Source organism: Ambystoma mexicanum, chromosome 8 (assembly GCF_040938575.1).
Source record: "Ambystoma mexicanum isolate Mex_15411 chromosome 8, UKY_AmexF1_1, whole genome shotgun sequence".
In the NCBI taxonomy this organism is placed as follows: Eukaryota; Metazoa; Chordata; class Amphibia; order Caudata; family Ambystomatidae; genus Ambystoma; species Ambystoma mexicanum.
In genome coordinates, this window is record NC_090929.1 from 1,024,412,601 (window position 1) to 1,024,440,542 (window position 27,942).

Consider the following 27,942-nt stretch of genomic DNA (forward strand, 5'->3'; position numbering starts at 1 on the left):
ACAGCATGTGATTCTAAGCAGATTCACAAGCATCAGAAGATATGCATTACTTACCGTAATAGCATTTCTGATGATTGTATCTGCTTAGATTCACATTCGCCCACCCTTACTCCCCACATGGAGTAGAAGGAACATAGACATCTTACACCTACTCGCTTCTGTACTCGTCCATGCTGACTATAAGACTCCCTCGCGGCAGAAAAAACACAACCAGAGGGACCTCGACGCGTGAGGGATTTTGGGTACACTACATGTCATGTTGGAGATGGTGTTGAAGTCACGCCCATGTTGATGACCCCTTTTGATCTTCGAAAGAAAGATGTAATGATCTGTGATTATCACTGTCAGTCTATGCACAGCATGTGACTCTAAGCAGATACAATCATCAGAAATGCTATGTAAGTAATGCATGCTATATATCTATATTTCTGATGTTTGTTAATCTGCTTAGAATCACATGCTGTGCATAGGTCCGACATCCAGTGGTCACTGCGGAGTATTGCATTTTGTTTTTCGTAGTCGAAAAGGGGACGTCGACAAGGCGTGTCTGAAACACTATCCCTATAGTGACGTGCGTTGTACCCACAATCCCTCACGCGTCGAGGTCCCTCAGATTGTTTTTTTCCGCCCAGCTTCTGGTCGCCTTCACGCGGAGCTCCTCGAGAGACATTGCAACTCCTCGACCTTTGGTCGTTTTTTTCTCTAATATTAATAATCCCTCCCTCGACGCAGTTGTAAGCTGTTCTCCGCCGAAAATAATCTTCGACGGAGGGTCGAGCGGAAGAAATCCTTCGGCGCTGCCGAACACGTGGCCTGGCCTCGCAGGCCATATACAGTAGGGAGAGTGGGGTCTTGGGACATCTCTGGGTCTTTTCTGAGAATGCCTTTCCCTTTCCCCTTCCTTTCCCTTGGGGTGTTTATCGCGATTTATTGCCTCGGCTATGGAGAGGACACCGTTTAGGTTTTGCCCACTTTGTAAAGGCAAATTCACTTGGAAGGACAAGCACTCACGGTGCAACCGCTGCTTGCCCCTCGATCACAAGGAGGAAAGGTGCGCGGCTTGTCGGCTTCTTAAGCCTAAAACTCTAAAAGACCGAAGGGTTAAAAGGTGGGCGGCCTACGCAATGTCGAAGGCCGAAGGTTCACCCGCCGCTGCTACCACCGACAGTGACGAGGAACGCGATAACACGACCTCCGCTACGGAAGTCGAAACCCCCTCTAAGGAGCGCTTACGCGCTTCGTCGTCTGTCCCCGGCCCCGACGGGCTCGGCTCACGCCCTGCTTATGGGGATGAACACCCCGGCGACACAGACGCACACAAAGATCCACATAAACACACAACCCACGGCTCTTCTTCGACGAAGTCGAAAAGACCTTCGGCGCCCAAGGAGACGCAGGTTCCACCGGCGGCCTCCTCGGACCGTTCGGGTTCGAAGCCCCTCTCGCAACCGCAGCCGCGACCTGCAACTGGGCTTTCGGCAAACAAGGGCGCTGCCACCAAACCATCGGCCGGTGCGCATCAACAGAAAGCGCAGACCGCCGTAGAGCGTTCGATACCCATAGCGTCGAAAACTCAAGCTTCCGCCGACAAACGAGTCGCCGACAAGCGAGTCGCCAATAGCTTAGCAAGGATCGCTGTAGCCGACGCCCAAAAGCGTACGCCGAAGATTACGTCGAGCGTTACGCATAAGTTAAAGGATACGCCGAAAAAGCCCGAAGGGAAGCAGGGACTACCCCCTTCAGTCAGGGAGTCTCCCGACACACCTGAAGGTTTTTCGGAGGGCGACGGGACACTTTCCTCGACGCTTTGGGAGAGGTCGAGCCATTTCGAGTTAGATAACCCTATGTTTCCCCCGCCAGACCGCTCTGGGGTACCCCATGAAACAATGGAAAGACTCCACCTCTGTATGGAGAGGATGGAAAGGTTCATGAGCACCCAGTCCTCTCAAACTCACAAGAGGACCAGAGAAGGGCCTCAGGAGGACCCCAGGGCCAAAAATCCGTGGCTAGTCGATCCCCAGCAGGACACAGCCTCAGACTTCCAAGATGTATATGACCTCACTGGGGAGGAACAAGACTTCGAGGAAGAAGATGATTTCATGGACAATGAAGAACAGAACCAGGAGGAATGTCTGGAAGACAGAACAGACATTATAGAAGAAGGCTTCGGGGTTAACCCAGAAGAGGGACCTTCACACCCCTGGCAATCACCATCAGTGTATTCCGACACTGATGTCCTAAACCTAACTCCTCCGGACAATTCTCCAGTTAGGAACACGTCTCCAATTGACGATCAGCCCACGTTCAATGCACTGTTGCGCAGAGCAGCAGCGCATTTCGAACTCGACACCGGGGAACTCTCTCCAGAATTGGACTTTGTAGAAAGAGTGATTAAAGAAAAACCCCCGGTCAGCCAGACCATTCCACTCCTCGCTTCAGTGAAGAGAAGGATCATACCTTCGCTGTCCACTCCCGCAATGATCAGAGGGGTCAATCCACGGATTGAAAAACTTTTCACTCCTTCACCCTCAGACCCCCTTTACATTAGGGGACATTCCATTCCGGATTCCCTAGTGGTATCTAATACTAGAAAGAGGGCAGGGGTACCACTTTCCACCAGTGAGGCACCCCCTGACAAGGAGGGCAAGAGGCTATATGCCCTTGCAAAAAGAGTTACTTCCTCGGCTGCCTTCTCAGCAAGAATTGCCAACAACAATTCCTTGCTTGCAAGCTACGCAGACTCGCAGTGGGCCAAACTGCGAAAAGACGCCGAGGAAGCACCGGAGCCTTTACGTACGCGCCTACTGTCAACTATTGGCGAAGGAACCCAAGTGAACCAGAGCATTGTTAAAAACTCTCTGGACGCGGCAGAAACAGCAGGACGTTCCTTGGTACAAGGAATACTCCTAAAGCGCCATGTATGGCTGCGCAACTCAGGCTTTAAACCAGAGACACAGGCGTCTTTGATAAATAAACCTGTCGAGGACGCTAACCTCTTCGGAAAAGCGGTAGATGAAGCCCTAGAGATGGCTAAAAAAGAGTTCGACACTATCAAGACTCTTGACCAAATCTCTAAGCCCACTACCAGGCGCGGCTATGGCAACAAACGCTTTTTTCGTGGCCAACGCCAACACCAACAACAAAATCAACATCAGCAATACCCTGCCACCAATTACCAAACCAATAGTGGGCAGTACAGCCAAAGAGGCCAACGCCGGGGCAAAGGGAGGGGTTGGGGGTCCACCCCCAGAGGCTCCCAAGCCCCCAACAACTCCAAGTGACGCGAAGATTCGCGTCCCCTCCCATGCAACACCGGTCGGGGGCCGGATAACATCCTTTCTTCCTGCATGGGAGGAGATAACGTCAGACCGTTGGGTACTGTCCACCGTAGCCCACGGATACTGTATCGAATTCAACAGTTCCCCATCCTACAGACCCCCGAGGGGACGTCGCATGACACCGGAACATCTTGCCATCCTTCTCCAAGAAGTACAACAACTGCTGGAAAAAGGAGCCATAGAGGTCGTGCCTCTATCTCAGGTAACGGAAGGTATTTATTCAGTGTACTTCCTTGTACCCAAAAAGGATCTAACCATGCGCCCTGTATTAGATCTGCGCCCAGCGAACAAATTTATCAAACCCCAAAAGTTTTGTATGGTAACCTTACAGGAAGTAATCCCACTGCTTTCTCAGGGAGATTACATGACAACATTGGACATGAAAGATGCATACTTTCATATTTTAATGTTGCCAGCGCACAGAAAATACCTCAGGTTCATGATAGAGGGCAAACACTACCAGTTCAAAGTGCTACCCTTCGGCATAGCATCAGCACCAAGGGTATTCACGAAGGTGCTGGCAGTGGCAGCGGCCCACCTGTGCAGGTTGTCCATCCCAGTTTACCCTTACCTCGACGACTGGCTCATAACAGGGGATTCTTACGAAACATGCTTCTCCAATACCCAAAAGACAGTAGACCTTTTGTTCCAGTTGGGCTTCTCCATCAACGAAAAGAAGTCCAGTTTAGACCCCAGTCAAATCAAGCAATTCCTAGGGGCTCTAATTCAAACAAAGGACGGCCTCGTCTTCCCCTCCAAAGAGAGGGTCCAAAACATGCTGTTTCAAATCCCTCAATATGTAACCGGTCGAGAGGTGACGGTACGCAAAGCAATGCGCTTGCTAGGAATGATGGCGTCGTGTATTTATTTGGTACCTCACGCGCGCCTGCGCATGCGCCCAATGCAAGAGTGGCTCAACAGCCAGTGGTGTCAGGCCAGCGGACTATGGGAGGATCTAGTTGTGGTCTCGCAGGCCTTAGTTCTCTCGCTACGGTGGTGGACAAAGGAAAACATGGAAAAAGGGAAACCCTTTGCCACACCCGCGGCGGAAGCCACTCTAACCACAGACGCATCCCTCACAGGATGGGGGGCGCACCTATCCAATCAGACTGCTCACGGAGTGTGGACTCCGAACGTAGCATCCAAACACATAAATCTACTGGAGCTACTAGCTGTGTTCAAGGCGCTAAGAGCCTTCCAGGAACACCTACAAGGCAAAACAGTAATGGTCCTTACAGACAGCACCACAGCCATGTACTACATCAACAAGCAAGGGGCCACCCACTCTCCAGGCCTGTCCAAGCTGGCCCAGAATATATGGAAGTGGGCTCTCAAACAGGACATGTTCCTACTATCACTACATGTACCCGGGGAACTCAATCTGCTAGCAGACAGTCTCAGCAGAGATTTCCCCCTGCCCAAAGAGTACGAATGGCGCCTGCACGAAGACATCGTCTTCGACGTCTTCACACAATGGGGATTCCCAGAAATAGACCTGTTCGCAACCCTGGAAAACTCACAATGCCTAAGTTACGCCTCCAGGTACCCCCAGAACCAATCCAAGGGGAACGGTCTGTCGATGCAATGGTCAGGGAAATTTGTTTACGCTTTTCCCCCCGACTCCCCTTCTCAACAAAGTGGTGCACAAGATGCACCAGGAACAAGTGACCATGATACTAGTGGCCCCAATGTGGGCACGACAACCATGGTTCGCTCACTTGATGGAGATGTCTCTATCCCCCCCAGTAAAACTCCCCTGCCCGTACAACATGCTGTCTCAGGACAAAGGCAGGACTCTGCATCCATGCCCCCAGAACATGAATTTAGCAGCTTGGCTCCTGAGATCATAGAGTTCGGACATCTACAACTCCCGCAAAGATGCATGGACATCCTCAGGGAAGCCCGGAAACCGAACACTCGCCACTGCTATTCTAGCAAGTGGAAAAGATTTGTCATCTGGTGCAGGAGTAAAAGCATCAACCCTATTGACTGCTCTCCCACACATGTGGTCCTATACCTGACCCACCTATTGGATTCAGGTCTAGTGTTTAACTCCATTAAAGTCCACCTAGCTGCACTTTCTGCATACACCACTTCCCAACTCAAAGTGTCGTGGTGGAGGATCCCTGTTATAAAGGCCTTCATGGAGGGAGTAAAGAGAATACACCCCCCGATAGCTGACCCAGCTCCCGGATGGGACCTTAATGTGGTACTTACCAGACTCATGGGCTCTCCATTCGAACCCATGCACAAAGCATCTCTTAAACACCTCACGCTTAAGACTGCTTTTTTAATAGCTATCACCTCCATCAGGAGAGTAAGTGAACTTCAGGCTCTTTCTATTCTAGACCCCTTCGTTACAGTTCACAAAGATAAAGTGGTTCTACGCACTCACCCTAGGTTTGCTCCGAAATTTATTTCTAAATTCCACGTAAACCAATCTATAGAACTACCAACGTTCTTTCAAAATCCTTCCAATTTGGGAGAAAGGACTCTGCACACACTAGATGTACGCAGAGCGGTCATGTTCTACATGGAAAGAACCAGACCACTGAGGAAGACTAATCAGTTCTTCGTCTCGGTGGCAGCAGGAAGATAAGGAGATGCAGTTTCAAAATCCACTATTTCTAGATGGATTGTTCAATGCATCACTCTCTGCTATACTCTTGCTAAGAGAGAACTGCCCTTTAGGCCAAGAGCACACTCTACTCGAGGCACGGGGGCATCCATAGCATTCATTGCAAATGTTCCCCTTGAGTCCATCTGCAAAGCGGCTACCTGGAGTTCTGTGCACACCTTTACAAAACACTACTGTCTAGATACACACTCTAGATCTGACTCCCAGGTGGGACAGGCAGTATTACGACACCTTTTCTCTACTGTTCCTTCTCATAACCCACCGCCAACTCCGGGTACTGCTCGCTAGTCTATGCACAGCATGTGATTCTAAGCAGATTAACAAACATCAGAAGAGAATGCATTACTTACCGTAAAAGCATTTCTGATGATTGTATCTGCTTAGATTCACATGCGCCCGCCCTTCCTCCCCGCTCGGATGGAAGGAACATAGACTTCCTTTATATATCTCTCTCTTTTCTGTACTCACTCACGTCTAGAAGGCTCCCTCAGGGCAGAAAAATACAAACAGAGGGACCTCGACGCGTGAGGGATTGTGGGTACAATGCACGTCACTATAGGGATAGTGTTTCAGACACGCCTTGTCGACGTCCCCTTTTCGACTACGAAAAACAAAATGCAATACTCCGCAGTGACCACTGGATGTCGGACCTATGCACAGCATGTGAATCTAAGCAGATACAATCATCAGAAATGCTTTTACGGTAAGTAATGCATTCTCATTCGTCCTGACTGACCCCATGCTCAGCTCAAACTGTTAAACCTAGGAACGTGATATTTGTAAGGTCCATTGTTTTCATAACGTAGGCACCCATTAAGGAAGGATTATTGGAAATGTCCCTAAGTGGGGCAAAAAGGGTGCGTGAATTTTTTTTTTTTTTTGAGGATACCTATTTATGCGTGAAAATTGGTATTCAGATTCTTCAAATATAGAGAAACACATGTTTTACCATTTTCTGAAAATCCAGTTGTGTATCTCACAAACCAAAGAAGCAAGTAAAGTAAAAATGTATATTTGTAACCTTCAATATGATATTTGTAACAGAGAATATCCTGTATTTGAGAGCAAAATTCTCTTCCCTTCAAGACTTCAGTTCCCCTTAAAGGTTTGTCAATGGAACTGTTTTTTAGCCACTAGGCGCTGACTAACATCTGCAATAAACATTGCTTATTACATTAAGACATCAATCTGTAAATTATATTTCGGACAGTTTGAACAAAAAAATGTCTTTTGAAAACAATTGTACCATATCCCAAAATCCATGCCAGCGAAGCCGCTGGCAACAGCTAGTGTATAAATAAAATAAAACTTGGTTCTGATTTGTGAAAGAGTTTAAAAGTTATAAAGGGTTGAAGTAAAGTGGGATGTTTCCACCTTTAGCATTGATTTTGCTGTAGGTGAAAATGCACATTTATTGTACAGGCATACAACTGAAATTGCTGGATGGATTTAATTCAAATTTCAAATAAGTTGGGCAGCAAGTGGTGCAGATGCCCTTTTTTAGTGGTTAGGGGTAAATCCAGCCAGTAGGTTTTTTACCATTTGTTGGAGAATGAGGTGCTCCGGTACCAGAATATTTTTATATATCGCCCATGGTTACATAGTAGCAAGCAAGGCTTTTCAGAAATGCAAAACCAACATTTTATTAAATTTTTCTGGCCGTTGCCAAGTGTTTTTGCAAGAATTTCCATGAGACGAGAAAAAATAAATGTGCCTAAAATTATTCTTGGAAGGGGTGAGCAATTATTTGCTTTCATGGTGGGTTTTGGTTGTGTGCGAAACAGAACAAACTAGTCAGATTGGTATGCGTTAAGGAATATATCTCGCTAACTGCATCATTCTAGCAGGAATTTGATCTAAACTAGGAGAATGTCATTACAATTATATTAGGGTGGTGGATGGGGTATCTTTGTATTCAGGGTGGATGTGAGGAGACACAGATTTGTGCAAATTTAAAGTTTGTGGGGGCTTAAGCGATTTGAATTTAATGCCATTTCGTCTTGTTTGCTAAATCACAAGAGACACACTTGTGACAAAGAAAGAGGGGGACACAAGTATACTTTTAAAAATGCCTGCAAAAACCATGTATATTTTGTCCCCCAGACCCTCATTGTTGCAAGTTGCTTTGAGCAAGGTAGTTTACTACTACAGGAGTGGAGCGATAAAGCATAACAAAATTCTTCATATTCTTTGAAAAAAAGAAGTGTTAAGTTTAAAGGCTTCAGCGCAACAAAAGCATTGGAATTGGCCAAGCATTATAAGCATCGTCACTGTAACGCAGTTCCCACGTGTGTGCCCCCACACGGTGGCAGGCACAGTAGGGCTGGGGTCCTTCCCCGCCTTCACCTGGGGACCCCACCACCCCCAGTCCTCATAGATTACAGATAGGGACATCTGTATGGGTGTGAAGGGGGTAAGAGAAATTGGTACAGGAGAACCTTCTCTGGAATGAATGAAGGCTGGACACACCAGCAACAAGGAGAGTAGCTGTGATGACTGAAGTGTATAGTCTGCATTCATGCTGCTGGAGTTTGCTTTGCGCCACATTTAAATTGGAGGCAAGCGGCAAGTATGTGCTGGCATTAGAATACCAGAATTTGTGATAATGTGCGTATTAAGAGCTGCGTTCAAACCCAGCTGTGAGCAGACCTCTTTAGGGCAGCCCCTTTGACTTGCTTCATGCTTTTTGCTAGCAATTATCTCTCAATACCTCTTCTAGAAATGATGTAGCTTTTGTTCCTGACGTTTTATGCCACACACACACACTTGAACCCTTGCCAATCATATGCAGTCTCCACCATCGTACTTATTTGGTGTGCATAATATGATTCCCAACTAGTTGTGAAGGAGGGGAGAGCAGATAGTAAGAGTAAAGAAAAATTACCTTCATGGCGATTTTAGTACTTGCTCTCCTTCCTTCAATCCACGTTACCACCTGGCCACTCCCCGTATATGCTGTGCTGCTACCTTCATGGGAGGGGAGGGTGTATGTATGAAGTGGCATGATTGTTTGTGGAGCCCTTGTTCTCAAATGTTTAAAGTCAAAGCATTGTTCTTAAGTTTTTCTTCAGTCCAAACTGCGGAGCAGGCTTACCAGATTCACTATGAAGTTCATTTTTTATTTGCCAACTGTACTCTTTCTAGTTGCTTGGCTCATTATGGACTCTCCTAGGACATTCTTTTGAACCCTTTTATTTAGCTTAGTGATTTTTTGTTTGCTATAGTTGCCAGGCATCTGAGTTTGCATGTCTTTCCATTTGTGGATCTTGGCCTCATGTGCTTCCAGGTATTTGTGAGTCACAAGTTCTTACGTTTTTGGGTGTATGTGCTGGGTGTGTATAACAGTCATCATAGTCGGTTCTGTTTCCCTCCTGTGCCTCTCCCCGCCATCATCTCCCTCTCCCAGCCGGTAACTTTCTGGCAACAATATTCCTCACCATGAATCCCACATGTACATGTCCCCTGTGGCACAGTTCAAAATATTGCCGCCTCTAATGTTTTGATGTTTTTTTGGGTGTTGCGGGGGGTTGGAGGGTTAAGGGAGGTCGCCAACTGTCATTGTTCAATTGTAAGAGTAATCTTTCTGATGCTTTTGAATAACAGATACCGAAATCAAAATAAGCATCAAACAGGAGAGTACAGATTTAAATCTAGCAGCAGCAAACGACACAGTGACAGCAGAGGACTTGGAGATCTTTAAACAGGCACGAGAGCTCTCTTTAGAGGTGAGTGTCTGCGCCGCAGCTGGTTGTGTGTCCAGTCTGGCTGTGGTTTCCTGCAGCATGTACTTCTTAAACCCCTTTGTTTTTTTCCAGTTGACTGTTGGCTGGTTCCTCAGTGTCTGCCATGCCTGTTCAGCATAGCAACTGTCCCTTCCAGCAAGAGGCCTTACCAAATAAGTGGTGTTCTCTTCTTAAAAGACAAATTGTAAACCATTTTTACATGGGAATGTTTTAAGACCTGGCCAGCATTCTTTGAGAGTGCACCAGTAATGGTGGCTTATTTTCTAGTATGAGCATTCATTGGCGTATGATGCTGCATTGAGATGTCATTCTTGTTCTAAGACAGTTTGGAGTAAACTTCCCAATGGGTAATAGACCAAGCATCAGGCCTCAGCCTAACAGCCCCTTTGTCAAACTACTAGCCACCATGCTTGTTTCCATTGTATTATGTTATGTATATATTTAAGGCTTGTGGCACTGCTTAGAATCGCATGCTTTGCATAGGCCGACATCTAGCGATTGGTGCAGAGTATTGCATGTCTTGTTTTCGAATTTGGAAATGGGATAACATCGGGGCATGTTTGTAATCCTATCCCTAGTGTGAAGTACACTGTACCCGTGGACCTTCACCCGCCAAGGTCCTCGGATTGTTTTTTTTTTTTTACACCATCATAGTTGGTTGCTCTTTGCGCAGTTCATAGATTTAGATCTAGTGCGATTGTATATGTGTGTATATATATTATACTTTTTTTTTTCCTTTTAATATTTCATCCCCGCCTATCTGCGATACTTCTCGATCAACTTGGACAGTGGTAGTGAGACACCCAGCACTTTTTGCTGGGTTTTTGAACATTTTTCTTTAATCCTGAATGAGTGTAGCCTTTTCCCATTCATTCTTGTGGGCTCAGTCTTTTGGAACTCTATACTTTGTATTTTACCTGTACTATGGACCCTGTCTACTCCATAGCTCTTAAAGGCATGCGTATTTTTACTATGGCAGCACACAACTCCTTATGGGCAGTGTTGCTGGAGACCCTTAGGGTCCTCCTTTGAGATTCGTTTTCTTATCCTTAAGTAAGGATAGAGAGATGCAAAGTATCTCTCCTAAAACATTCTACTCTGAGAGATTGGCACACACCACTTAATGTGGAGTGCCAAAGGGATGCCTAGTATCCTCCTTCTCTGCTCATGTGACTTTTTAGTCACATAGACAATCTCCTAGTTATGGCTGGTGGCAGTGGACGTTTTCTACCAACTGTTGTGTACTTTTTGTAGCGCAGGCTATGTCCATAGCTATGGTAGTGCACAATAGGGGCACCCAAGTACCAACTTGGGGCCTCTTCTTTTGTCGCCATTACTACCGTGGTTGTTCTTTGTGTGCCCTTCTACCATCCTGGGAGGGGAATGCCTTGTGTGTGTGTGTGTGTGTGTGTGTGTTTTACTTTTGGCTGGGACCCATGGGTGTCCCCGCCTAGGCTCCAGAGTGTCTGGGCAGGCAGGAAGTGGGGGAGGAGTTTTCCACCCCCCTGTCCTTTGTCTGCCAGAGTGCCTGAATAGGACCGGCTCCCACAGGGGATCTAGTTGTCCTGATTGGACTGCCAGACGCCACTTTCTATAAAATGTTGAGAGATTGCAGAGGAGTGTCTGCTGGAGCTCTATAAAAGGTGAGGCTTCTGGAGTGAAATTCAAGGCGACCACTGGAAGCTGAAGTAACCGAAGAAGAATACTACCAGAGACGCCTGCAGACCCTTTCCAATACTGTGATGTGACCACTGCTGTACTGACCCAGTTTTCTGCGGACAGAGGAACTGCAAAGAGGACAACTTCTTTCCTTTGACTGGTGGGAACAACTTGGTCCCAAGGTAAACTTTTTTGGAGCCATCTCTCGAGGTCCTGTGAGTTTCCAGAGTGAAGAAACCCCAATACCAGGAGACCTGCTGCCCATTTCGAGTGCATAGTCGAGGAAAGGCCGAACTCGTCCAAATCTTTGCAGAGCCCTCAAGGACACTACCGAGATCCGATCCAACTCGCCCAGACACCCTTAGCAGTGTGTGGGATTGTAGGAAGCGAAGATCGACCGGGCGAATCGCGCCCTTTGCTGGTGTTGCAGAAAAAGCACCAAATCCACAGAGCGTAAATCCAATACTGGGCGCATTGTCAAATCTTTTTTTGGCACAAGGAAGTAAGTTGAATAAATACCCTTGTTTACCTGTTGTCCCGGGACGAGTTCTGGCGTGTCCTTTGCTAGAAGATTGACTATCTCCTCGAGGAGGATCTTCTGGTGGTCCAAGGCATGTACTTTTTGACGTGGAGGGTGGTTTCGGGGACGCTCACAGTTCTGTGCAGTATCCTGCGGACACTGTGGACAGCACCCATCTGTCTGATGTGATCCCTTCCCAGCGCTTGGGTGAAGTTGGTAATGCGTCGCCCTACTGGAGATGTGTGGGAAGGGACCCCGATTGCGGCGCCACTGTTTTGCGGGAGGCGTGCCGCCTCTGCTGGGGCTGCCTCTACCCTTACCACGGCCCCTCTTGTTTCTGCTGTTGTAACTCTGCCCCTGAGAATAGTTGGAGCCTCTTTGTGAATTTTGGCCGCGTGGGCGACGAAAATTACCATTCCCTCTTTGATTAGGGGGTTTGTTGGTCAACTGTCCCAGGGATTTCAGAGTCTCATACTCATCTTTGGCATATTTTAATGCGTCCTCTACCGCCTTGCCAAACAGTAGATTAGGCTCCACCGGCATGTCTATTAAGGATGCTTGTGTCTCGTGTTTAAACCCTGACTGTCTTAACCAAGCATGCCTCTTAATGACAGTGCTCTCTGCTATTAGCCTGCCGGCGTTATCCGCGGCGTCAAAGGTTGCCTTAAGGATGCAACCGGACACGGCTTTCCCTTCTGCCGCAACCTGTGCTAACTGGCCCTTTAAAGGTTCTGGTGCGGAGTCGATGAGTGCAGCAACTTGTTCCCATTGATGGCAGTTGTAACTAGCCAGCAGAGTGGTGGAGTTGGCAATACTTGCCTGGTAGGCGGAAGTGGAGGCTATTTTTCTTCCCAACCCATAGTCTTCTTGCTCTCCTTGTCGGGGGGAGCCTCAGACGAAGATAGGGGCGTTCCCGCCCTCTTCCGGGTATTAGTCACCACCAGGGAGTCCAGTTTCAGTTGCCCCCTTATGTAAAGCGGGTCTGATAGGGCTGCCCTGAATGTTTCGATTCTGGGGTTTACTGCCCTGGTGAGGTTAGGATTGAGAAGGGAAGGATCAATTCTCCCTTGTATAGACTTGAGAATAGGGATGGCCTGGGCAATGGGTTTCTTTTCTCCCACTAGTTCTTCGGCAAAGTCCCTCTCCTCCTGTGCTCCCTGAGTATCAATGTGGAAGTGTTCTGCCGCTCTAGACAAAACCTCATTTAGGTGAGGTTGGTTGTCGATTGGAAAGTCGGTAACCTGAGGTTCTTTGCCTACCGGGGAGTCTACTCTAGACTTTTGGGTCATCTTCCTCCTCCTCCTCTTGGTCCTCGTCATCCCCATAGTAGTCCACCCCAGTTTGGTTGTCCAACGTTACCAATTCTGGATCCTCACCTTGTAGTGGATCCTCACTATACTGAGTGTATGGCTGTACATGGGAAGGGTCAAAAGACGGACCTTGCTTTGGTGCCTCAACTCGAGGTTTCTTACCAGGGGGTTGCTTGTCCTTAGACCCTGAGCGAGTAGCCCCGTCAGGGGTATAGGAGAGGAAGTGATCTGGGTTCTTGGCATAGAAGTCTGCTAGTGATGACATTCTAGACATAACTGTCTATAGCCTCACTGGACCATTCTTTGGAGCTGGGGATAACCCTTTCCTGGGAGTGTTTCCCTGCTATGACCTGACTGGACTTATGGGTTTGTGCAGGGGTGTTGGTTAGCTGTTTATCAGAAGACCTAGCACTGTCTTTATGTAGCAGAGGTGCAGAAGAAGGCTAAGATCTTTTCTTCTGCTGTTTTCCTCCCTGCCAATGAGTGGAAGAGTGCTTCCCAGGCGTTTTCACCTTCCCAGAGAGTTTTGACGTCTGGCGCCAAGATTCGGGGGAAGAGTCCCTATCCTTAGAGTGAGGACCTTGGGATACGGGAGCAACCGTCGAGAGGTCTGCTGATGCCGACTCCTGGAGGGCGGCTTGGGGATGGAGGTCGGCCTCGTCTTCCGACGATCGTATCTCCATAACTTTGGTGAGTGAGGCACTCTTGGCAACAGTGGATGGTGGCCTGGTGTCATGCGGCGATCTTGACCGAGATTGCCCAGAGGACACCGATTCAGTGGACTGTTCTTTGTGTGCCTCTTTCCGAGAGCTCGACATGCGCGTCGCGTCTCGGTTGGACTTCGAGTGTTTAGTGGAAGTGTTGTGGGTAGCGCTCGTGTCGCTGGGTGTGTGCTCCATAGCTGCCTTGCCGGGCAAACTTCCGAGGTCGGGGACTTGCGCTTGGCTGTCTTTCGACGCCACGTTGCCCTCGCCTTCCGATAGTACGGCGTCGTTGCCATCACTGTAGGTGCCCTCCGCTTCCATCGCCTCTCGTTGCCAGGCGTGGTGGGCCCAACGTTTGATCAAACAGTTCTTTAGAGTCTTAGCCTTGAACCAGCTACACGCTCTGCAGTTCACCTCGGGGTGGTCCCTCGGCAAGCAGAGGTTACAGGTGGCGTGTCTGTCAACCCAAAGGTACTTGTGGTTGCACTTGGGGCAAAATTGGAAAGGGGTACCCTCCATACGCACCCTGTGGCATCGGGCTAGTGTGTGTAGGAATATATATATTATATATCTGAGGCTTGTGGAATCTGCTTAGATCACATGCTGTGCATAGGCCGACATCTAGTGGAAACTGCGGAGTATTAGTTTGTTTTTCGAAACTCGAAAAAGGGCGTCGACACAGGGCGTGCCAGTAATACTCTCTCTAATGTGACGTCCACTGTACCCATGATCCCTCACGCGTCTAGGACCCTCAGATTGTTTTTTTCCGCCATACTGGTCGGAAGCATTTCGCCTTAGCCATACTTTTGCTAAATATTGTTAAATTTAACCATTTCTCCACACCAATGTCGAGTCACTGAACTTCTACACTCGATACCGGCCCGGAGAAGAATTCGACGGTCGACAGCTGCACGACAGAATTGGGCCTCGGAAGGCCTCTGGCCTCGGAAGGCCTCTGGCCTCGGCCCGGGCCTTGGAAGGCCGCTGGCCTCGGCCCTGCAAGTAGGGAGAGTGGGGGCTGGACATACTCTACTTTCTTTTGGTATATAGGTACATTCTTATATATTCCTACACTTACAAGCTCACTGCCACAAGGTGCGTGTGGAGGGTACCCCTTTCCAGTTCTGCCCCAAATGCAACCGCAGGTGCCCTTGGGTCGACGGGCACGCCACATGCAATCTCTGCTTGCCGAAGGACCACCCCGAGGTGAACTGCAGAGCGTGTAGTAGGTTTAAACCCAAAACACTTAAGGACCATTCGATCAAGCGTTGGGCCCACCATGCCAGGCGTCAAGAGGCCATGGCAGCGGAGGGCGCCTTCAGCGATGGCAGCGACGCCGTGCTTTCGGACGGCGAGGGCATTATGGCGTCGAAAGACGGCCGAGCGCAAGTCCCCGACCTCGGAAGGTCATCCGGCAGGGCGGCTATGGGGAAGACCCCCGGCGACACAAGCGCTTCCCACAGCACTTTCCGCAAAACACATGAAGTCCAACCGGGACTCGACGCGCACGTTGAGTTCTCGGAAAGAGGCACATGGAGAACGGTCCGAATCGGCGTCCTCTGGGTGTTCTCGATCAAGATTGCCACATGACTCCAGGCAATCATCCACTGTTGCCAAGAGTGCCTCGCTCCCCAAGGTAACGGAAGTTCGATCGTCGGAGGACGAAGCCGACTTCCATCCCCAGACTGCACTCCAGGAGTTGGCTCCCGCAGACCGCGTTACGGCGGCTCCAGAGCCCCTACCTCCACGCTCGAGGGATAGGGGCACTACCCCCGAACCTCGACGCCAGGCGTCGAAAGGCTCCGAAGGGGCAAAAAAACAGGGAAAACACTCTTCCACTCACGGGGAGGGGGAAAAACAACAAAGGAAGCAGCCTCTGCCTACTTCCACACCTTTAAAACACTCCACTCCTCATAAACGGACAGACAAGTCCAAGTCTTCTGCTATAACAAAGACCCCTGCTCAGACCACCAAGTCTAGTCAGGATAAGTCGGAGAAACTTCCAGAAAGAGTCATTCCCAGTTCTAGAGAATCGTCTAGTGATAACATAGACAGGGTCATGTCAAGGATGTCATAATTGGCAGATTTTTACGCAAAAAACCCTGAACACTTTCTCTCTTATACTCCCGACGGGTCAGCACCCTCAGGCTCTAAGGATCCTATACCTCCAAGTAAACAGTCCCGGTTTGAAACACCAACACGGTCTTCGGACCCCTTCTATGTACAGCCCTACTCTCAGTATCAAGAAGAGACATCCTTTTGTGAGGGTCCAGATTTGGGCATGTTGGAAGAACAAACTGGTACGGGCTACTATGGGGATGATGAGGACCAAGAAGAGGATGAGGACGACCCGGAAACCTACAGAGTAGATTCCCCGGTAGAGAAGGAACCCCCGGTTACCGACTCCCCTGTTGACAACCAACCTCTCCTAAATGAAGTTCTGTCTAGAGCAGCTGAACATTTCCACATTGACACCCAGGGTGCTCAAGAGGAGAGGGACTTCGCCGAGGAGTTAGTGGGAGAAAGGAGGCCTGTTGCTCAGGCCATCCCTATCCTGAAGTCTATTCAGAGAAGAATAGATCCTTCACTCGTAAATCCTAACCTCACCAGAGCAGTGAACCCCAGGACTGAGAAACTTTTCAGGGCAGCCCAATCAGACCGTCTGTATATAAGGGGGCATCTGAAGCCGGACTCCCTAGTTGTTACAAACACCCGTAAGAGGGCGGGAACACCCTTGTCATCGTCCGAAGCTCCTCCCGACAAGGAGAGCAAGAAACTGTATGGGTTGGGCAGGAAAGTAGCCTCCACTTCCGCTTACCAGGCAAGGATTGCCAACTCCACCACCCTGTTGGCCAGCTACAACTACCATCAGTGGGAAGAAGTCGCGGCACTCATAGACTCCGCCCCAGAACTCTTAAAGAGCCAGTTGGCACGAGTTTCGGTGGAGGGAAGAGCCGTGTCCGATTGCATTTTAAAAGCAACCTTTGATGCCGCGGATAACGCCGGCAGATTGATAGCAGAAGGAACTGTTATCAAGAGACACACTTGGTTACGGCAGTCTGGATTCAAAGCTGAAACCCAAGCATCATTGTTAGATAAACCGGTGGAGCCGGATCTGTTAAGTACGGCGGTCAAGTACGCGCTGAAAAATGCCAAGGACGAGTATGAAACATCCAAATCCCTAGGCCAACTAACCAATAAACCCCCTAATCAGAGAGGGAATGGCAATTTTCGACGCCCACGCGGTCAAAATTCCCAGAGAGGATCTAACTATTCCAAGGGGCAGGGTACACCATGGAGCAATAATAATCAAGTCTACCCAGGGTTACGGCAGGGGTAATAAAAGAGGACGTGGAAAAGGTAGAGGCAGCCCCAGTAGAGGAGGCGGCACGCCTCCACCAAAACGGTGACGCTCCGTTCAGGGTCCCTTCTCACGCAACCCCAGTAGGGGGACGCATTTCCAACTTCACCCTAGCTTGGGAAGGGATCACATCAGACAGATGGGTGCTGTCCACAGTATCCGCAGGGTACTGCATAGAACTGTTGGAGCGTCCCCGAAACCATCCTCCCTGACAAAAAATACATTCTTTGGACCACCAGAAGATCCTCCTCGAGGAGATCGTCAATCTGCTAGCAAAGGACGCAATAGAACTCGTCCCGGACACCAGGTAAACAAGGGTATTTATTCAACTTACTTCCTTGTGCCAAAAAAAGATCTGACAATGCGCCCCCCTACTGGGGTTGCGTGAGAAGGGACCCTGAACGGAGCGTCACCGTTTTGGTGGAGGCGTGCCGCCTCCTCTACTGGGGCTGCCTCTACCTTTTACGGGCTGCTAACAATTATGTCATGCCCCAAAAGTTTCGCATGACTGCTCTCCAGGAGGTAATCCCCCTCCTAAAAAAAGGGGGATTACATGGCAACATTGGACATGAAAGATGACTATTTTCATATTTCCATGTTCCCAGTGCACAGAAAGTACTTGCGCTTCAAGGTGGACAGTCGGCACTACCAGTTCAAGGTACTGCCCTTCGGGATAGCTTCGGCTCCAAGGGTATTCACTAAGGTACTGGCGGTGGCGGCAGCACACCTACGCAGGGAGGCAATCCCGGTGTACCCTTACCTGGACGACTGGCTCATCACGGGGGAGACCCCAGTAATTTGCAGAGCAAACATTCAAAGGACAATCGACTTCCTCTTCGAATTGGGCTTCTCAATAAACGAGAAAAAGTCAAGTCTGGTGCCAAGTACATCCAAATAGTTCCTAGGAGCTATCCTAGACACTCAAGAGGGGTTGGCCTTTCCTTCCGAGGAAAGAATTCAGAATATACTGCTGCAAATTCCGCAATTTCAGTCCGGTCGCCAGATAACGGTACGCAAAGCAATGCGTTTGCTGGGCATGATGGCCTCATGTATTTTCCTGATCGCCCACGCGCGCCTGTGCATGCGTCCCATGCAGGAATGGTTGGCGGAACAGTGGTCTCAGGCAAGTGGTCAGTGGGACGATCTAGTGGTCGTTTCGCCAACACTTGTACAAAGCCTTCACTGGTGGACAAGAGAGAATCTGTCCAAGGGGAAACCCTTTTACGATCCTGAGATGCAGGCGGTAGTCACAACCGATGCATGCCTGACGGGGTGGGGAGCTCACCATCTCCACCACACAGCTCAGGGTCTCTGGTCGCACTCAGTGGCCAAGAATCACATCAATCTGTTAGAGCTTCTGGCAGTATTCAGAGCACTTCAAGCCCTACCTGTTAAATCTGTCAGTGCAAATCCGGATGGACAGCACTACAGCCATGTTCTACCTGAACAAGCAAGGAGGGACTCGGTCGCCAAATCTGTCCAAGCTTGCCCAGAAAATCTGAATATGGGCACTTAGACGGAACATCTTCCTGTCATCGCAACATGTTCCAGGGGATCTCAATTCCCTAGCGGATGCTCTGAGCAGAGACCCCCTCCCAGAGGAACACGAATGGTGTCTACACAGAGAATTTGTAGTAGATATTTTCTCTGTGGGGTTTCCCCACTATAGACCTGTTCGCCACAAGCGAAAACAGACAATGCCCAGGATTTGCATCCAGGTTCCCCCAACCAGACTCCCAGGAGAACGCCCTGTGGATGAACTGGTCAGGGATGTTTGCGTACGCTTTTCCACCAACTCCTCTAATTGGGAAGGTGGTCAACAAGACGAACAGAGAATCGATGACGCTCGTCCTAGTTGCTCCCATGTGGGCAAGACAACCGTGGTTCCCACACTTGCGCAGATTGGTGGTGTGCGAACCCATCAAACATCCGGGCTGGTACAACCTACTGTCCCAGCACCAAGGTCAAACAGTGCATCCTCAACCCAACTCAATGAACCTGGCAGCATGGCTCCTGAGGTCATAGAGTTCGGACATCTCAATTTACCCCAGAGGTGTATGGACATCCTAAAGGAATCTAAGAAACCTAACATGAGGCACTGCTACTTTGACAAATGGAAGAGATTTGTTATCTGGTGCCAGAATAAACCAATCCACCCAGTTGATTGCACTCCTTCCACTATTTTTACATACATGCTCCACCTGCTGGATGCAGGACTGGTTTTTAACTCCCTGAAGGTACACCTGGCAGCCCTGTCAGCATACACCACTTCCCATAACAAGCTGTTGTGGTGGAAAGTACCAGTAGTTAAAGCCTTCATGGAAGGCGTAAAGAGACTTCAAACCCACCATGAGGGGAGGGAGAGGAAACTCTAGCACAAACACAAAGATTAGAAACACATAATATTGATTAGGGGCATGGTACAGATATTTTTGTCGAGTACTGTACAGCACTGTAGCATTGTACCCTGGACCCTACAATCTCTATTTCAAGTGGATTGTGTCCTCCAACGTATTCCTCATCTGTGACATGCAATGTCCACAGCTGTGCTCCTCTTGCGTCGATGGCATCGGGTCGATGTCCTTCGAAGGCCTCCGTCGAGGGTGACGTCATTGAATGTTACAAGTAGCACGCACGGCACCCGTAGCCTCGGTTAAGTTTTTTCAGCAAACGTGTTTGCTTCGAGAACTCTGCGCGCCTCGTGTCTTCTATTTCATATTGTTCGATTGTCTTTTTCCACCCAGACGACCGCGTGGTCTGGCTTCAAGAAATGTCGGGACTGTGGGTCCAAGATGTCCATAACGGACCCGCACTGTATCTGCCTGTGGTGCCTGGGCGAGGACCACGCCACAGATGACTGCTCGAAGTGCCAGTCATTGACTGCCAAGGCCTTTCGGGAGCATAAAGGGGAAATTAAAGGTAGGATGTGTTTCCAAACCCGGTAATTCCAAATTGACTGGTAGGTCGACGGACGAGTCGAGAGAGTCTCCTCGTTGGAAAACTTCCAGGAGATCTAGGTCCCGGAGTGGTTCGCATCACTCTTCCTCTTCGTTGAGGCGGTTCCGGAAGCGGCTTCACTGTTCGCCTTCCCCCGTTTTAGTCAGATGACGGATACCCAAAAAAGATGTCATGCCCCGCTAAATCCTCTACCCCTGAGGAATGGGGTGCTTTTCGGGAGAAAATGTTAGAGATCTTTCAATCTCACAGCACAGTTCCGTCTGCGCTTTCCGTTGAAGCCGGCAAGGAACGGTCTCGGTCGGATGCTCTTGCGTCCTCGGGTCCGGGTAGTCGGCGCGATAAACACTGGGTGCCGTCGAGGCCCCGTTCGGACAAGGCATCAGAGGATCGCCAGAGACGTGCCATGTCTAGGTCGTGGTCTTCGTCTCCTACAAAACTGTTGAAGGCTGAGAAGCTGCCGACGATGTCGATGCCATCGGCGCCATGTCCTTAGAGTGTGCGTCTGTCGGGTCTTTATCCAGCGTCGGACCTTCAAAGCCTTCTGTGCTTTTCTCAATGTCGACTCCATCGGAGCTGTCCATGCCATCAGCGCCTGCTAGGCAGAAATTGCAGACGGAAGCCCCTGTTGCTGTTGAACCTCCAAGAAAGGCTCCTGCTAAGTCTCTGAATCCTGTTCCTGAGAAAAGGTTCACTCCTCTACCTAGGAAGGAGGTTTTCCAGTCTCTCCAGAATATTTATGATGATAATGATGAAGAAGTCTGATGAGGACATTGGTCCTTTTGGTCTTCCTTATGGTACTCCTAATGCTCCAGAATGTCTCATTGATGAGGACATTCGGATTGAGGATCTGCATCAGTCGTTGCCAGTGGTTTCGACACATCTCCTGAGATGGAGTTTGGTAAACCTGAGCCTGGTGAGCATGCTGAATCTTCTTATAGGGGACTGATGTTGAGGGTTGTGGAGTACCTGGGTTGGTCCAGGCCTCAGGTTGAGTATGATAAAGATGACCTCACTGACATGTTGGATCAGGGTCCTGTGTTGACATTTCATATGGCTTTACAATAAAGGGTGGCTGCTACTTGGACTTCCCCGGAATCTCTTTAAGCAGTTAACAAGTCTTTGTCCAAGAAATACCGCATCCAGTAGTGACCCCGGCTACCTGTCCACACATCCACTCCCAAGAGTTTGATGGTTCAGGCGGCTATGGCCAACTCGAAGCAAGCAGCATACTCTACCATCCTTCCGGATAGGGACGATAAAAGTATGGATGGGCATGAAAGGTATTTTCAGCTGGGAATATGCCCCTGAAATCAGCCAACTCCACCTGTGCCTTAGCAAAACTTTCATACACACTGTGGAATTGCATTTCGCTTTCGGCTGAGCATATTCCGGAAGGGGGGGAAAGGGATGGCTTTCTTGCTATTGTGAAGGGTGGCAAGGATGCCATGTGCGAATCCCTTCAATCTGGGTTGGACACTGGGGATTGTGTTGCAAGGTCCATGGCTACGAGCACCGTGATGCGCAGATTTGCGTAGTGCGGAAGTCGGTTTTGCATCTGATGTGCAAGCAAGTCTTCTCAACATGCCCTTTGACGGGTCGCATCTATTTGGCAGCAAGGCTGATGAGAGCCTGGAAAAGTTGCAGTCCGCCAAGGCAGCTGCCAAATCTTTGGGCGCAGCTGTCGGACAACCTCAGCCTTTTCGTCCTAGGGGACCACAATGGAGGGGTGGATCCTTTTGCTATTACTCCTCATTTGGAAAGGCGAGGGGATGCCCAGTCAAAGGGGCCAACGTAGAGGCACTTGTGGTGGACGAGGTAGGAGTGCCAAAGCTGCCCAGGCAGCTGCCTTTTTGCCATCACGTGCTGCCACTCCTAAACCACTCTGAGACCAGGACTCTTTGTTCTCCGGTAGGGGGCAGGCTGTCTCAGCATCTTGAAGAGTGGTGAGCCATTACTTCAGATGCGTGGGCTCTGGATACAATAGCCCACGGTTACTTCCTCCCTTTTCTCCAATGCCCTCATGACAATCCAGTGGGGAAACACTCTTTGAAGGTTCCGGATCTGCTCCTTGTGCAGGAGATTTTAGCCCTGCTGGAGAAAGGCGCCATAGAACCACTGCCTGTGGGCTGGGCTACTCCCTCAACTTCAAGACGTCATATTTGACACCATCCCAACGGCTACAGTACATGGGGGCTGTTTTGGACACTTCCTTGGGGATGTGCTCGCCACCCAAGGTGAGGGCTCATCACATTCTTCAGATGGTCACAAAATTTCAACAAGCCCAGAGTCTTCCGGCTTTCGAATTCTTATGGTTGCTGAGCCTCAGTGCACCCTGCGTTTTTCTTGTGCCAGAGGCCCACTTGAGAATGAGATCCTTTCAGTGGGCTCCAAGGACTCAATAGTCCCAGTTCTCGGGCAGGATGTCGGATCCCCTTCATGTTCTAACTAATCTCTGTCTCCAGGACCTTCTGTGGTGGGCCGACGAGAAAAATCTGATGAAAGGGGAGTCTTTTTGGCAGCCATGGCCGGATGTCTTGGTATTGACGTACGCCGCCCTGACAGGGTGGGGAGCTCATGCCGACTATCCATCATCAGTCGTTGGTATCCATCGGAATCCAGACTTCACATCAATCTTTTGGAGCTTAGAGCCATCAGACTAGCGCTGAAGGCTTTCCTGCTGTCTGTACAGGGGAAGAATCTCCTGATGACTGACCACACAGTGGCAATGCATTACCTCAACAAGAGAGGTGTAGGGTCACTACCTCTGTGCAGGGAGGCAATGCAGCTCTGGTTCTGGGCAATCAGCGAGGGTATGTCCCTTTCAGCGATCAATCTGGCCGGCACGGAGAACATGACGGACGCTCTGAGAAGGCAAAGCGTGGTGTCCCACGAGTGGGAGCAAGCTCAGGAAGTCCTTCAAGAGATCTCCCTTTTGGGGAACCTTGCAGGTGGACCTGTTCGCGAACAGTGCCAACCGGAAGTGCGAAAGGTACTGCTTAAGGGAATTTCCTCCGAGAGGAGCTCTGTGAGATGTTTATCGTGGAGTGACACTTCCCACTTCTGTACGCATTTCCTCCAATTCCAGTCATCCCTCAAGTTCTCAGGAGGTTGCGATGGTTCAGGACCCGCATGATCCTCATTGCTCCGGATTGGGCCAGGGCGTGGTACTTAGACTTTCTAGACATGTCCATCTGTCCTCCAATGTGTCTTCCATAAAGAGGATCTTCTCTCGCGGTTGAGGGTCTTGTCTCCATCCAGAGGTCAAGACTCTCAACCTTCACGCATGGTTTCTGAGCGGTTGAGATATAGGGATTGGGACCTCCTGGATGACGTGATGGAGGTGTTTCTTTCGGGTACGCGGCCTGCAACAAAGTCCCTGTACCGTTGCCATTGGCGTAAATTTTGCGACCGGTGCAGAGGAAAGAATGTGGATCCTTTTCAGTATTCGATTCCGGATGTTCTCTCCATGCTTTCTTTGGCCCATAGGGGTCTTCTGGTGGGCACCATTGAAGGTTATTTGGCAGTGCTGTCTATCTTTAAGCTCTCTTCAGAAGAATGTTCTTAATTTTAAATTACACTGATCACTCTGTTTCTGAAAGGGCTCACAAATGTTTTCCCACTGTCGCTGTTTCAGGTGCCGGTCTGGGACCTTAATTTCTGATGGGTAGTTCGTTTGAACCCTTGCACTCTTGCCCTTTAAGGTTGTTGACACTTAAAACTGTTTTCTTAGTTGCAATTACATCTGCTTGAAGAGTGAGCGAGTTGCAGGCACTTTTTTTCTAAGACACCCTTTACTTTGTTCCACAAGGACAGGGTTGTATTGAGTGTACGTCAGGCCTTTCTTCCTATGGTTGTCTGAATTTTATTTGAGTCAGCACGTGGAACTCCATGCTTTCTGTTCTCCTCATCCTAGTAAGGAAGAGGAATGGCTCCATAGTTTGGATCCTAGAAGAGCCTTGAGCTTTTATCTCTCCAGAATTGCCAAACTCAGAGTGGGCAACCAGCTCTTTGTGGTGGTATACTGGACAATGTTTGGGCCAGGCCGTTTCTAAGCGGACCTTGTCTAGGTGGATTATCCAGACTATTTCGGAATGCTACCGGTTGGCTGGTAAGGACCCTCCTGAGGGTTTATGGGCTCATTCCACCAGGGGCCTTGGTACTTCGACAGCCCTCCAGAGGGGTGTGCCGGTGAAGAATATCTATGCCGCTGCACCGTTGTCTTCTATACATACGTTCGTTAAGCATTACTCCCTTGATACTTCCCATGCTCAGGATGTTGCCTTTGGTAAGGCAGTGCACTACTCTGCCATTTAATTGGGTATGTCTAAATTCTTTTCCCTCCGTCAATCATTATTACTCTTTTGGGAGTCTTTCATAGATGAGGAATACATTGGACACAATCCATTCGAAGAACAAGTTACTTAACAAACTGGTAACGTTCTTTCGACTGGATGTTCCTCCAACGTATTTTCTATCGCCTCCCTGCCTACCCCTCTAAAGAATTTCCCATGCCTTTTACAGCTTACGTCCCTCAAGGCTAAGTGCAGTCGATGCTGTGTTCTGGGCATGTCTGGCACACGTTGTGAGGGGGGAAAAACATGAACTGAGGCTACGGGTGCCGTGCGTGCTACTTATAACATCCGATGACGTCGCCCTCGACGGAGGCCTTCGAGGGACATCGACCTTTCGCCATTGACGCAAGGGCGCCCTCTGCCGAAAAAAAATTCTAAAGCATCACAGCTGTGGACATCACATGTCGTAGATGAGGAACACGTTGGAGGAACATCCAGTTGAAAGAACGTTACCAGTTTGGTAAGTAACTTGTTGTTTTCGTTTGTGTAACTGGTTGTAACAGTGACTTAATGCCCACGCGTTTAATGCGCTTTGTAAATGAAATACATGAATCTGGATACAATCTACAATGACCCCGATGATCACCCTGATAATTACTTGCTAAAATCTCCTGATGAACTCACTGCACACTCATCAATAGATGACGAGATCCTTTTCAATAATTTGCTGAGTAAAGCCACAGATCATTTTCGCATTCAAACACGTGAAACGGTCGAAGATGCAGATTTCGTGGACGACCTACTAATCGAAATACAATCCGTGGGACAGTTCATCCCATTACTACAATCCGTTAAGAGTTTTACTATCATTTACAACGCCATCTCTCACTCGAGCTGCAAGCCCTAGAATTGAAAAGCGCTTTAAAGGTGTGTTGACAGACCCTTTATATATTAAGGGACATTTCAAACCAGACTCCCTAGTTACTATGTAAGAGCTGGTATTCTGTTGGCAACCGCGGAAGCGCCTACGGATAAAGAGTAGACAAATGTTTGCGTTACGGAAAAAAGTTGCAACCTATAGTACAGCAACAATTAGACACTGTTCCCGAACATTTGCGCCTTTGCCTTCACATATCTTAAACAATTTGAGGAGAAGCAGGTTACCAATATTATCAAGAATCTGTTGGATGCCTCCCATACAGCGGGCAGAATAATTGCACCGGGTGCACTTCAGAAATGCCAATCTTGGCTGCGTTAATCGGGTTTCAAACAAGGAACTTAAGCTAAAATATTATACAAGGGTGTGGGAGCCCCTCTACTGAGAATGAACATGGGTCAAATACCCTGTTTCTCCCACTCAGGAAGGTCTACAACCATGTTTTAGCTCACTGCACCCTTCCCAGAGAGGAAATATCGATTTGCATATCAGTCTGGTCCCACCCACAAAGGCAGTGAAGCACCGAAATTCTAGACAGTTCTCTGAACAAGGGACCCTGGACCCCTTGCTCACTGTGCTTAGAGACTCGCCACTTCACTTCACTGATGAGGCGTGGTTGCTATTTGTACTTTTCATCAGAGGAGAATTTCATAGCATTTTGGACTGCCAAGGTGGGCGGGGCAGTCCCATGGAACAGATTATTTGGCTGTGTTAGTTATTGGTAGATGGGCTCCCAGACCTTTGTTGAAACTATTTTTCTCTAGCATTGGATCTTTCATGGATTCACATGCTGTGAATATTTCTCGTCGTCAGGCTGGGAAACCTCTAACTTTAACCTAGCCTTTTCCTATGGAAAACCTCGATTCCTTAGTGTCCTATCGACGTCCTTTTTGGGTGCTTTAGGCTACACAATAGGACGTTCGGTATAAATAACTTCGCCCCCGCGGCTTCCCTACAGATTTCAACAGTCTCCGAACAGTTGGGATCACCTCGTGTCTATTCTTCGTGTTCTACACATGCTTTTCGTACTATCGGCCAGTATGTCATCTGTGGGCCAGAAAAAAATCACTGTTTAGGCCTTGTGCTACCTGCGGCCTAAAGAAGGTCTTTGAGGGGGACGGCCATGCAGATTGCCTGTATTGCCTTTAGCCCAATCATTTGGTGTAGGCCTGTGAGATCTGTTGTGTGTTTTCTCAGAAAACACTGAAAGACCGTAACCGCCGGTTGATTGCTTGGCTCAATGAGGTCACTTATACGGCTTCGGAGGTTTCGTCCCGGGGAAGCAAATCCTCGGCTCCGGCGGTGAAGGTGTCTTCACAGTGGAGAGCAATGTCCGCGGAACCCCCCGCCAACAAGCAACAAACAGGGGCCGGCTTCGGAGGTGGAGAAAGGTGGTTCCTCTGAATCCAGGTTGCATCGGTCCAAAGGTGCGAGTAGCTCTTGTCTCTCCAAATCGGCGAGACCGGACAAGTCCAGGGGGGGTCGAGTGATAGGCCCGAGAAGTCGGCACAGAAGTCTGCGTTGCTGAAGGCGAAATGGCGACGGTGAGAGTCCTCTTCGAAGCACTCGTCATCTATGGACCGGCATAGGTCCTCTTCCGGCCGAAAATCGTCCAAGCACCGTTCCTGCACTTCGACCACGCAGCGGGTGTCGCCGGAGAAGGCCAGGCCGGTGGAGGCCTTATTGTCATCGACAAGGTCATCGATGGAGAGGTCATCGGCTTCGTCTATGACCGTGACTGTCAGTGGTCCACAATTGCTGTTGATGCAGCTGGAGGCGGATGATGGTTTGTTGCCGACGGGAGATCTGTGGCAGTCTAAGGCCGGCTTCGGGCTGTTGCACCGGTGGACATTCTCCAAAAGGATCCATTTTCATATTCAGTCTCCTCGGGTCTGGAGGAGCATGAACCAGGTTTCCATCAATCGGCGCTGGGTCCACGGGAAGCAGGTCTGTCTACGTCGAGTGGGGCTTGGGCGTCCCTGTATCCGTTGGTGAACCCTCACTCTCCGCTGTCTATGCAGGTAAGTACGCTCCAGTCGCTGTTGGGACAATTGGATGCACGACTTCCAGCGGCTCCGAGCCCGGTACCTCCAGAGGTGTGTAGTGTGCCTTTTGAGGACCCTCGCCCGAGTCTCCCCAGGAATTTACCTCCGGTGTAGCTGCCGTTGCAGTCACCAGTGGGGTTGGGCCTTCCAAGAAGTCATCCAGAGGAAGGAGAGCCGGTCGATTCGGATCAGGAGAGCAGGCATCGGGACATGTTGTCGACAGTGTCCACGTCGTCCCGGAGAGATGATACGTGGGATACAGACCCGGAGTTGGAACCGCCTAGAAGCCTAGCTCAGCCGTCTGCCGGACAATATTGGGGCGTTTCACGCTATGATGGCGATGGCGTGCCAAGAATTTGGCCTAGCTCCTGAGGAGGAGCGAAAAGACTGCTTTCTTTCCAATGAAATGGGGAAGCGACGGAAGGCAGTCTTCTCCG

General features: G+C 49.4%; 1 protein-coding gene across 2 annotated transcripts in view; it reads left to right on the forward strand.

Moving 5' to 3' along the window:
* KAT6B (lysine acetyltransferase 6B) overlaps positions 1–27,942 on the forward strand; it is a 1,467,124-nt gene that overhangs the window by 682,963 nt on the left and 756,219 nt on the right. For both annotated transcript variants that reach the window (XM_069610967.1, XM_069610966.1), the window contains exon 8: positions 9,580–9,701. In XM_069610967.1, the coding sequence (XP_069467068.1) occupies positions 9,580–9,701 (122 nt within the window). The remainder of the gene's footprint in view (positions 1–9,579; positions 9,702–27,942) is intronic.